General features: G+C 44.7%; 1 protein-coding gene across 1 annotated transcript in view; it reads left to right on the forward strand.

Moving 5' to 3' along the window:
- The first annotated feature begins 1,141 nt into the window (after positions 1-1,141).
- EFHC2 (EF-hand domain containing 2) overlaps positions 1,142-12,651 on the forward strand; it is a 62,305-nt gene continuing 50,795 nt past the window's right edge. The window contains exons 1-2 of the mRNA XM_049835001.1: positions 1,142-1,238; positions 10,645-10,833. Coding sequence (XP_049690958.1) covers positions 1,197-1,238; positions 10,645-10,833 — 231 coding nt within the window. The 5' untranslated portion in view covers positions 1,142-1,196. The remainder of the gene's footprint in view (positions 1,239-10,644; positions 10,834-12,651) is intronic.

The following is a 12,651-nucleotide window of genomic DNA, read 5'->3' on the forward strand; positions in this document are numbered from 1 at the left end:
AACTGAAGTACAGCTCCTCGGAGACGGTGTGATGGCATACCAGAATTGAAGTATTTGGGTTTCAGCTAAGTATTTTATCCACAAACTCATTTTCCTGTAAAAAGCAGTTCTAATTAAAAAAATATATTCAAGAACAGCTTTATGTAAAATGGAGGAACATGACGTAGCATGGTTGCCGTTCTCTGGAACAGGCTTTGGAGGCGATCTGGAATGCATCCTCCCTTATTAACAAGGAAAATTTTACTTCCATTAAAGAAAGTAACAACCCTTCCCCCCCACGCTATCCGTGAGAAACTCTCAGTGTATTTTCTGTTTGAAATTTAAATTTTGAGTGTAATACCACCCACTGTATGAAACGAATGTGATTAAAATGATGGTTCCTTTTATTTTCAATTAAAATACATTTTAAGTGTTTAACTTTCCGCACTAAATGCAAATGCAGGTGCATAATACAGCACTGGGAAACCAGAAAGTGGAAACCCACTGACCTAGTTTCACCATCCCGGTGGACTAAGATGCAAAAAACCCAAACAAAAAGACGTAAAAGCACCCCACCCCCCGCTCCCCCAAGCCCGCCAGGGCCCCAAAGTAAAATGCGCTGTATAGAAGTCACAAAACTAAAAACATTAAAAACGAATTCGTGCAGGAAACGGCAAATGTGGTGGGGTTTGCCCCATCCGTGACCCCGGTTCCAGAGTTATTTTGGGGGGGAACCACGTTCAGAGGTTACCGCACCCCAGGAGGCTGGCAGGAGGGAAGGGCACTAGGCAAAGCTTTGGGCCTGAGGTAAATTTTGCGAGATTTGCAAGGAAGCCGCCAACGAATTCTGAAAAATTCACTTAAATGGATTCGTATTTCGTTCTACTTCGGTCCCAAAGGCCGCAAACCCAGACTAGCCCGCGGCTTCTGGGCCCGCACCCCCGGGGCTCCTGAGGAGGAAAGCCAGGGCCCGCCTCCCTCCGGTACGGCCTGGGCGGGCTATAACACGGAGGGAACCGGCGGCAGGGCCAGGGGGAGCGGGTCGGGCCGAGCCGAGCCTTTGAGGCCCGGGACTCCCGGACCCGGCGGCTGAACCGGGCCGGGCCGGACCGGACCGAGAGCGCCTGGCTCGGCCCCGCCCCCCCGCCGCGTCACCGGCCGGTCTCCAGGCAACGGCGCCCCCAGCGGCGCGGGGCTCCCGGCGGGCCGGGGCGGTCATGGCGCTGCCGCTCCTGCCCGCGGCCTCCCGCCAGCGGAACGTGAGTGACAGCGGAGGGGACGCCGCTTCCCTCCCCTCCCCTCTCCTCTCTCCTCCCCTGTCTTGCCTTGCCCCGGTGCCGGGGCTGCCCCGGTGCCGGTGTCGGTTGGCCCGGCCGTTCCCCTCAGGCCAGGCCAGGCCAAGCCAGGCCGGGGTCGACGCGGCGGCCACAGGGCGGTCGCCGGCAGCGCTCCGCCGGCCTGAGGGGTGACGAGGGCGGAACAAGATGCCCTTTGGGTGCCCTTTGGAGTCATGTTCTCCGCAGAAGCTCCCTGCGGAGTCGGCCCCGGGGTGGCGAAGCAAATGCCGGTGCCACGGCGAGGCCTGTCCCCCCCCCCCCCCCGCACCTTCCTTTACCTGGCAGGTGGAAAGCAAGGTGCTGTTAGGTGTACAAACCTCCTCCGCTTTTACCTTGGGAGTGGGAATACTTTGCAGCTAGGCAGGGACTGAGGAATCAGGCAGCTGCTGTGGGGCAGTTTGCGCTCTTGTTGCGTCTCTCTATAGATAAATTGAAAAGGAAGAAAGCAAAGCAAAATGGGGAGAGGCAGATACCCGCTAAATAAACCAAAAAGCCTTTGCGGAGGGGGCTGGAAAATGCTAGGGATGCTAATATGTTTTTTTCAGAGCTGCCAATGCTATTAAGTACCGATGGCAGTCTGTGAATATAGAAGATGGTATTTTTATTGTGAGCTACAATAGCAAACAAAAGAGAAGGCTGCCATCGCTATTTCAAACTTGTTCACCAAGGGTAGCTAGAAATTTGTTGCATACAATCTGTACTGTGAAATGGTACAGGAGGTAAGGAAGGATTTGGGCATGGCACTGTCGCTGGTGCCTTTAGGAGGCAGATGAAACAGTGTAGACTTTCTTAATAATGTTAAAATAACAGGAAAGGAACCTGTTTTTTCACACTATGAACATGTTGCGGCCGTTAGAGCCCTCGTTTCTGCATCCTGACTGCTGGGGTGCTTTCCTAGCTCCTGAGTCTGGTCCATCCTATGAGGGAGCGTACAGAAGGTGATAACGTAGTTCAGAGACAATTTGCAAATGATTTGTCAAGACGTGTATTAGCGCCAATGATACCATGAGTGTCAGTACCCCTTCAATATGAGACTTCTCCATGCTGTTAGCATATCTGGAGCCTACTTTATGAGCTATGAATCAGTTTGCATTAAGTGCGGTCCAGTGTAAAACCTCTGGCAGCTCTCTAAAAAAACAAGACAGGTAGATGCAATCATAGCATCTGGTGCTGGTACAGGAATAATGAAATTGGATAGAAATATGTGGACTGCCCAGCCTCGCTTGGTGTGTCAGCATTGCACAGGTGCGTGCAAACACAGGACCACTCGCAGGAGGAGCCCAACTTACAAGCAGTAAGGATCTTTCAAGCAACTTCTTTCTTGCAAACAGCAGGCTGGGTGCCATTGTTTTAGAAGGATAAAAAAAATCAGGAGGGTCTGGTGGTGAATACTCAGTCTCTCTTGCTGAATTCAAATTTGTATTGTAAAGAGTTGGTTGTGTGTATAACACTTCAGGTAGCTGCTGAGTGGGCGTATCAGCAACAGTGAAATAGCTGTCTACCATTGGTATCTGCTGGGTGGAAGCAGAATAGCTCAGCTCAATGTTATCCATGACTTTATTGTTCTCCAAATTTCAATTTAACTTAATTGATAGGGATTATTGATTTTGGAGTATGGTGGAGTGAGTCATCTCCAGATGTCCACAGGAGCAATGAAGAGGCTTTGTGGTAGCCATGGTGCCTCCTTTTTCAGAGAAAAGGCACAGTATTTGGCTTCACGTGCTTGGGAAGAGTTGCATATAGAGATCATTGAACACCCCATGCTGAAGTACATAGAGTGCGTATATGTGTTATGAGAACTAAAGGCGTGAAAACCAAGTCACAACTGGCACAAGACACCATTGTAAAACCATGGTTATACCCCTGTTAGGGCTCCAGATTGCTCTTTTTGACAGTCCTTGAGATAGTGGAGTTAATACGGATAACTCACCTTTCTTGAAAAGCATTTCTGATCTCCACTTAGTTGTTGGCCATTAGATTTAATTCTATTTTCATACAGTTCCACAAATGAGAGGCTAAGAAGAGCATATTTAAAGGGAAAAAAAATTGTCATTGCTATAGATAAATTGAAAAGGAAGAAAGTGTTTTCACCTGTTAGTACTCTAAGCATTGTCATCAATGCCTCTTATTGCACAGAAACAACAGTAGCAAAGCATCCCCTGAAGAAGGACGAGCAGAGGACAGAGAATTGCTGTTCCTGTCAGCCGTTGGTTTATAATTATGGGTATTAATTCCACTCTTAACCACTGTTCAAGCTGCTGCTGCAATCCTCTTTTCTCTGCCCCTAATGCTTCCACCTGCCTCATATATAGGCCCACGAAAGGCAGTGGAAGAGGAATACATATGCGTTTTGTTTGCCTTGGATGTGTTGAATAAGGCAGCTGCGCTGTCTCCAGAAAATCAGAGCTTTAAGGTAGTTAGGGACACAGAGTCTAACTTCAGGGCAGCAGGGACTGCATTGGCAAATGGGAAGTAAGAAATCTTTTCGCAGCACTTGGGTTTCTGGATCTAAGAGCCACTGGCCCTTGTATTACCCCTCTGTTGTGATTATTATTACTTCTAGCTCACTCTACCAGGAACACTTGCTTCCTCTCCAGCCAGGAGCAGAAACACTTCATCTCCAGGTGGGAGCAAGGGCAGCGAAACTGGCAGCTCACAGCCGCCGCTGGTGCTGGGACTGTGAAAGGCAGCAGCCACTGGCTGGTTTTTATTGTTTTTCCCTCCCTTAACTGTAACTGACTGGTGCCCGATTCAGCAACCCCGAGAGTGATGCTGCTGCTTCAGTCCTGTGTAGCTGGGACAAAATCTTGCTGCTTGGGCATCACAGAGACTCATCACAGAGGGAAACATAGGGAGGTGATAGGCACTTTTAAAACAGGCAGAGCGGTTCCTACAGTAACGTAAGGTAATGTTTCCTTTGTGCTAAAAGAAGAGCAAGGATGAAAGGGACAGGCATAGCACAAGCAGTGCCATGTTTGATGTTTGGTTTGGTGGAGTGGAGAAGAATGATGGCTAGCAGAAGGCATCAGGAGCATAAAATACTGTCTACAAAGAGAGTAAAAAGAACCGCCCCTATTTTTTCAGATCTCTTTAAAATCAAATTACAGTAGTTTGTGTACATGTAAGTCCACCTGTCAGATAAACCCCCTTCACCTCCTTTAAAACTCCTATACCTTGAACAGAAGTCCAAAGATAAGCTGCTCATCAGCAGCGCCCGTCATGTTCACATGTGGGTGATCAGGAGATCTAACGACAGAGCAGGCTGGTATTTTGAGCATGGATTAGCTCATCTCCTGCCCGCTTGTGAGGCCCCCCTCTTCAGGGTGCTGGCTAATGGGCAGAATTCAGGCCGTGCCCCTTTGCCGAGGCTGGAGAGGCCGGATTCTGTGCCAGGAGTGCTGCTGCCCCTCAGCGAGGCTGGTGCTCCTCTGTCCTGACAGCCTTGAGAAGTGCCCTTGTCTGCCTGGCAGTGGCAGGATGTGGTACTCGCACATCATTTACCATCCTGGTGCATTAAAGAGTTTATTTATTTCTTTATTTTCATAAACGGTAACTTGTGGGTTACCCCCTTGAAAATTTCACTATCTGTTGCATACCCTTGGAAAGGGGAATTCCTCAATTCTTTTCTTTTTTTCCTGCCATGGAAGCCGATGTTTAAGAGCCACAGGGAGACCTAGGTACTGTGGCTTCTGCCTGCAGAGCCTAACTGATATTGAAATTGTGCAATAATGAGATTTTCAGTTTTATCCATACAAGTTATATGCATGTCACCTGTTTGTGAGGACGGAAAATCCCAGATCTTGATAACCATGTTTAATCTTGCATGTGGTGGAAACGTAGCATATAACAGGTTTGCTCTGTTACTGCAAAAAAAAGTTTGTGCATTTGGAGTCTGGACTATTAGGGATGACGCTGGTTGCAGTGCAACAGCATCATTACTTCCTTTGTTAGTGTTACTGGTCTACCTCTTGTTCTCAAAGGCAGCTGCCCCTTCTGATACCAGGTTGATGTTGTTGCCTTATATCAGCAGCTAATGGAGAGGACTGCATATTCACATGGGTCAGATTTACCAAGTGCTAGCTGACCAGTGTATTTTCTTGCCTGAGGTTTGAAATCCCTCTCAGAGAGAGAATTCTGTGCAACAATTCAGCATGGCATTTCTCAGAGAAACGGACAATAAGTTTATAGATCTCAGGGGGAAAGTACATCCCTGAGAATATCAGTTTCTGTTGTAAACTTTAGTGGTGCAGCAGAAATTCCACATCTTCCTTGTTTACTGCAGGAGGTTGGAATTGCCCTCAACTGTCCTTCTGTTGCTGTCTCTATGTTTCCTGGCCTGAGTGTTTTCTGCTGCTCTGTAATCATTGGTGCCAAAACAGGACATTAGTTTTTCTTGACAGAGTGCTTGCTAACCTCTGTATAAGTAAGCCTGCCTGCTGTGCCTTCCCTTCTTTCCCTGGCCTTCTTTCCTGAACCCCTTCCACTACCTCCTGCCCCCAGCCCCACACCCCCAGATCTCTGTCTGTTCACAACCCCCAAACCCAAATCTTCCTGTAGCTGCCCATCGGGGTTGCATTTTGGACCCTTTACTTTATATCCATCTGTTGTCTTCTCTCAGGCTGCGCCAGCTCAGGCAGTAAGAGCAAGCTAATGGAATCATAGAATGGTTTGGCTTGGAAGGGACCTTTAAAGGTCATCTAGTTCAACCCCCCTGTGATGAGCAGGGACGTCTTCAACTGGATCGGGTTGCTCAGGGCCTCGTCCAACCTGACCTTGAATGTTTCCAGGGATGGAGCATCTACCACTTCTCTGGGCAGCCTCTTCCAGTGCTTCACCACCTTCATTGTATAAAATTTCTTCCTTGTATCTAGCCTAAATCTACCCTCGTTTAGTTTAAAACCATTACCCCTTGTCCTATTGCTACAGGCCCTACTAAAAAGTTTGTCCCCATCTTTCTTATAAGCCCCCTTTAGGTCCTGGAAGGCTGTTATAAGGTCTCCCTGGAGCCTTCTCTTCTCCAGGCTGAACAATCCCAACTCTCTCAACCTGTCCTCATAGGAGAGGTATTCCATCCCTCTAAAAATTTTTGTCGCCCTCCTCTGGACCTGCTCTAACAGGTCCATGTTAGTGTTGATGCACCTTGTTCTGGGATGTGTTAGAGGGGCACCAGAGTTTCTGGGATCCATGTCTTAAGGTATTCCTCCTTTTACAGTACCACTTAACCTCTGAACGTACTGAAACCTCCACAGCAAGCTGGGGATGATAGAAGAGTTGAAAATTGGTCACATGAATTTGACTGGCACAGTGTGCAGCATTTGCATTTATTCCATTGCTTAGCCAAAGCAACTGGGAGACTGTAAGAGCAGCCTAGAGCAGTTCAGAAACGCCATAGTTCATCCTGATACAGGATTTGAGCAGGATCTCCACAGTGCAGCTGCTGTTCTCAAGATGGAAATTAAAAATGGATGCGGGGAAGAGAACTGGGCTGCTACCAGTGGCATCTGCCATAACTCCCTGTGGGACTTGGTTAAAAACATGTAGCTCCTGAGGCAGCGTGTGTCACAGAGCTCCCTCATTGCTCCAGCCGCTGTGGGGAGAGATTTCTAGTTGTGTTTGGTTCAGCTGAAATGTGCAGCTCCCTGATGAGTTTGCTGTGACTCTGTACCAAAGTATTAAAGAGCAAGATGGAGAGAGCACACGGCAGTGTTCCCCAAGGACTGCAGTGGCTGAGTTTGCAAAGCCAATAGCTGCAGTTAGAGAATCCTGACCTTTGCATTAGTCACTATTGAGTGTATCCTCAATATTTATTTCAGGCTCACCGCACAGAAAATGGCCAGCTTTGTTCAGCAGATCTACAGCCTGCTCAGTTTAGCTGCATTAGCACAGCAGACACAGTAAAGCTTTTTCCCTGCACTCTCACAGATTTCTTTTAGAAGTAATTTAATATTACTGTGGAGGTAACATGATGTTCTGTCACTATTTTAGGCTGGATGTGGTCTGAGTTCATTAGCTAAAGTTTCCCAAATGTCATTTGTCTCTTTTGTGATCTTCAGTTATAATTACTTTTTCTTTTAAACATTCTTTTGGGTTTTTTTTGTTGTGGGTTTGGTTTGGGTGGTTTTTTTAAGAAATAACTGTACAGACTTTTAGAAGAGATTATTTTGCATATGGAAAATTAGGTGCATTTTATGGAGAAGGGCTTATAAGTAGTTTTGTGATTAGGAATCTAAAATACTCTTTCTGTCGAATACTCAGAAAGTTATAAGAATGCCACAAAAGATTCTTTTCTTAACAGAATTGCAGCTGTTGGGCCATGTATTCTTCATATCAAATTGTGAATGATGTTCTGATTTCATCCCTAAATTCTGGAAAATTTCCAGCAGGAGCAAACCTGGATTACTTTGATGAACACTTTACCACACTGTAGCTTGCCAAAACCCGGAAACAGATGAAGAGCAAATTCTTCTAGAAGAAGCTTTGAGGACATGAAGAGCTTTCCTTTGCTCAGGAAAACTGCCACCCTCACTGTGCTTTGATAACTATGCCTTTCTCCTTAACTCATGCTTTGGTAATAGGGGGAAAATAATTAAATACTTGCTGTGCCAAAAAGTAGATCTGTTCTATGGCACCTTCAGTATAAATCAGATGTTTCTGCCTAGAAATTTCCCTTTTAAAACTCGGCTTGACTATAGTTATTCCACATTTGAACTGATAAATGCAAAAGGCTCCCTTCCATTCTGACTTCTCTCCAACTCTTTATCATGTTACTGAGGAACAAAATTATTTAAAAAAAGAAATAGAAGAAGATAGGGCAGCTTGGCAGCGCTCAGAGGAGAGGGAGAAAACCATCCCAAGTGCAGATGTGTTACAAAGCAGGTGCCAGAGCCCGTCAGTGCCTGTCTGTTCCAGAGTCCTGTACCAGGAGAGTGCCTGTGCTCTCTTCTTGAGGAAGGGGGGCGATGACCACATCAAGAGCTGCTTCTAATGCCTACATGTCAGTGCTTACACTGCGCACCGAAGCATGACGTTTATATCACAGCTCAAAAACATGTGCTGATATGAAATATTTTATTTTGGGCATTATTCCTGCAAATATGTAGTTCTTTTAAATCTTGTTAAATTCGTGGCTTGAGCAATCCTGTTTGGCGGGGGTGGGAGGGGATGGCCTAACTAATTGTTACACAAGTATTTCCTTTTATTGATTTTCTCTTTTATTCGGTAACCCTTGTTCTTGACTTATAAACATATGGGTCAGGAGTACTTTTTTTCCTTTGTATTATTCTTTAAACTATGATACTTACCATGTGCCCTTTTATTCACCCCTATGTAAAACATTGCTTACCTTTTAAATATCTTGTTTGAGGAAGTGCTTCCATACTCCCAATCATTACTGTCCCCAGTATGCAAACCTTATCTGGTTTTGCAATGACTGTTTCAAAGGGTGCTGGCTAGCCCAGCTTCTATTAACCTAAGCAAGGTATGGCCATTGATTACTATGGTATTAAAAATAATAATTTGTAAAAATAGTAAGTCATTTATTATTTTTCATACCACTGTCCTTGCAAAAGTAGTATGCCAAAGGGTTTTAAGCAAAGGTTAAGCTACAGTAGTGATTGAGCTGTTCGTGTCAAGGGCAGCTCTCCATTCTGTGTCATTGGATTTAGAGCACCGCAGGGCAGGTGAACAGTTCAGGTTGCAACCTTCAGTGTGCAGTAGTTTGTATATATGAGCATTGAATATTATGAGCCATGAGGTTGGTTAGCTGCCTTTCGAATTCCTTGCTCTCTTTCCTATTGCCAGAATGAAATAACTATTTGGTTACTTTCAGGTTTTGCTGCTTCACTGCTTGCACTTGTTCCCAGAACTGGTGTCCTGAGCGTGTGTTACGTTATCTTGGGGCACTTGAATGTTGTCATGATGAAAAATGATTATTTGTACTATTTTTTGATTTATGATAGTAACTTAGAGTTGTCTACATCTTTTGGGGGAGTAGCGGTTTAAATATATGCGTGTGATAATTAGTGATGCCCAGTCTTCCAAATGTAGCGGAGGAGACAATTTTGGCCCTCTGCTACTTTACTGACGTACCTCCTCTGGTACTGCGATGAAAAATTTTGCTGTCCAGCCTTTTCCTCTACCCAGGGCCTTCTCTGTGCTCGCCCATACCACCAGTTCCTCCCCCTTCAGCCTCATCCTCACCCAGTCCCTGGCCGAGGGAGGGCACAGCTGCGGTAGCCTCTGTCTCCCCTTACTAGGTGTGCTGGGGTGCAGTTACCCCGTGGCCCTTCTACGCCTTCCCAGACAAAATGTTTCGAGGATTTGAGAGGGCGAGGAAGGGAGGAATAGCAGAGGGAGAGGAGCTAACGAGTCAGGATTGCCACTCATGGGAGGAGGGGTTAGTAGAGCTTTCTGTTGGCTTTTCCTATTTCCCTGTCCTCTTGTGTGAGACTGATGTGTGGGGTCGTTAGGGGATTGCTGCCGGAGTGCAGCTTACACCGGCTGCCTCCATTCGAGGGAACTGGCCAGCAAAGCAGGCAGCTCATTAGGAGGGACATTCCCACAGGCAGGACTGATACTCATGTGAGGCCAGAGGCTTTTCTGCATCACTTCAAGACTGGCTCCAGCCCCAGCCAGGAAATACGAGTAGGCAAGACGGGTTTCTTTGCAGTTGGTTGTGCATAGTTTTTTACACACTCCATCCTTAATTGCCTGCAAAAATAGTAATAAAATAAAGAAATCACTACAGAGACCTTCTTTTGGAATAAGCCCAGATGGAATAAATGTTCTGTCTTTTGATTCAGATCCAACCTCCCAAAATTCAAATGTATTCACTAGTACAGAGCTATTTATTTTGCACACGGGGATGCAAGTGTAAATAAGATCTTTGACATAAGTAATGAGAGCAGGCTGTTCTCTGGGTACTCCTGAACCATTTCCATTTGTCCTCTGGTGATCTGTAGAAAAGGCTTTTCGCCTCTACCTTTTGGAACGGTTCTAGTGGGTGAACTGCTTCTTTCTACCACATGCCTCAATCCTTGTTGCAAGGAAGGTGGGGAGGGGGGGAACAGCCAGTATCATCCTGTCTCTCAGCCTGGGTAAATAACTGGAATGTTTTTTGCATTTTTGTCTATAGGGCTGGCAAATTGACTACTGAAATACGTCACTTCACTTGCAGCATTCCAGTTGTTACAGGTTTTTAGACGGTATTAAAAGTAATTATAGAGAAACTTTTACATGATTGATCTTCCTTGCCTAGATAGGTAACTCTTACAGATTTAGAAACAAACACACAGATTTTTTTTCTCTTTTTCTTCCAAACTTTTGACAGATAGGGAAAGAAAAGTTCCACAAGTCACAGCACTGGGGTTACTGCAATAATGTTGCTATGCTGGTTGGAGAAGATAAACCTGGAATAGGAGGTGAACCGTTACCTGGTCAGAAGCTGAAACCTAAATACAGTGTATTTCCTGAAGGGATGGGAAGTGGTGCTCCTGCTTGGGTAGCATTTGACAAGCAGGTATGTAGAAATCTATATCTGTATGTGTTTTATGAATAGCTACAATATGACAAAGACAGTATAAAGGTGAAATTCAGTTAGTCAGGTATTTCAGAAGATTATTTTGTGCATGCAAAAGAAGCTCCTAGATGGACAAAAAGAGTGGTAACATCTATTTTTCCATCATATTGGTATATTGGACAATTAATATAAACATATATCATGCCATACAGCAACATATAAAAATATTTCTGTATTGGGGTACATCTCCTACAGGATATACTAAAAACAAGGGAGTGGTTGACATTTCTTTTTAGTGAAAGTGGTGACAGTAAAGGAATTATTTGGCAACCTGGTAAGAATGAATGTAGGGTATGCCCTAGTCAAGGAGAAAATGTGCAGGGGACTCAGGAACCATTAACCTCAGTGGAATGCTATAGGCTCAGAATTTACTTATCCCATCATGTTTGCTTGCTCAAAGTCCTGTTCACTTTTGCGTGATCTGTTCCTGTGTAATATAAGTAGACTGTGTCCATTATAGACAGAGGAGTTTAAAATTAATACTTTTTTTTATTTTGCAAGAATGTAGTGATACCTTTAAAGTTAGAGAGTTATCAAATAACTGTAATTTGTGATGATATGAATTTTGTAGCACACTGTCATTACTTTCCATGTTTAAATTTAATATAAATTCTACTTAGCAATGTTTTCTTTCTAAAGCAAAAGGCCTACAATCAGAGAAGGAAAATGATCCAGAAAAAGAAATCATTCAGCAGATTGCAGAAATGCTGCATGACTAAATGATTATGGTATTTAAACATTGGGAAGAATGGCTAATCTCATAATTTTTGCTTTAAAAGAAAAGCCATGCAGGTAATTGCAGTACAATTACATATTTGTCTTTTTGGCAGACCAGAACTAGTACAAGAAAATGTAAGGTTTGCACAGATACACGTGACTTCGGTAAAGCATTGCCTCTGAAATCCCTAGTATTGCTCACATAGTTTTCAGCAATGTGCTCGACTATGAATTGGTCTAATGTGGCAAAGTGTTAAGGCTTCAGTCCATCCTGCACTTGCTTTATCTGCACCCTTTTTTCAATGAGGAGGTGCATGTTGGTGTCTCAGGGCAATATGTAAGTTAGCAGGACTTGGACCCAAATTTATGAAATAAAGTGATTAGTTAGGAGGCAGTGGGGACATGCCACTGAGCATCAGGCACTGAACTTGGCTGGTGAGATTAGCTAGGTGGCCTTTTGACGTTCCTTCTCTAATCGGTGTATTCCTCCACAGGGCAATACAGGACAGGAGTTTGCAGGTTCGGAATTGGCCTCTGGAGGGCTCATGTGTTTGTATTAATTGCAGACTGTTAAAGGGTACTACCCAACTAATTTAGCATCCTCAGTTAAGAGCCTAGAACGCAGCTACGTCCTCCAGTGCTGCGGTCTGTGACTCAGCAGAATGGGCTACATGAAAAATGGTTTGAGTAGGTGTTTATCTTTTTAAATGGTCTGCTTTCTTACTGTTTTTCTTTGATTTGTAACTTTCAGCAGTACCATAGTAGTTGGAGGAAGGAAAGGCATAAAACTTCATTATTAAGTAGGTTGAGAAATAGATTTTGCAATTTCATATGCCTAATAGGAAGCAGGTGTAATTTAATTTCTTCTACAATTAAGTACACACACAAGGCCTCCTGGGCTTGAAACGATATTTATAATTTGATTACCACAGGTTCCAGGGAAACCTTGTGCCAACTTTACAAAATGCCAGGGAGTTTATTCGATATTTGTTACTTTTGGTTTTCATAGGTAACATTTAATTTTTTAAATGGTGGGTTGGG

Source organism: Accipiter gentilis, chromosome 32 (assembly GCF_929443795.1).
Source record: "Accipiter gentilis chromosome 32, bAccGen1.1, whole genome shotgun sequence".
Lineage (NCBI taxonomy): Eukaryota > Metazoa > Chordata > Aves > Accipitriformes > Accipitridae > Astur > Astur gentilis.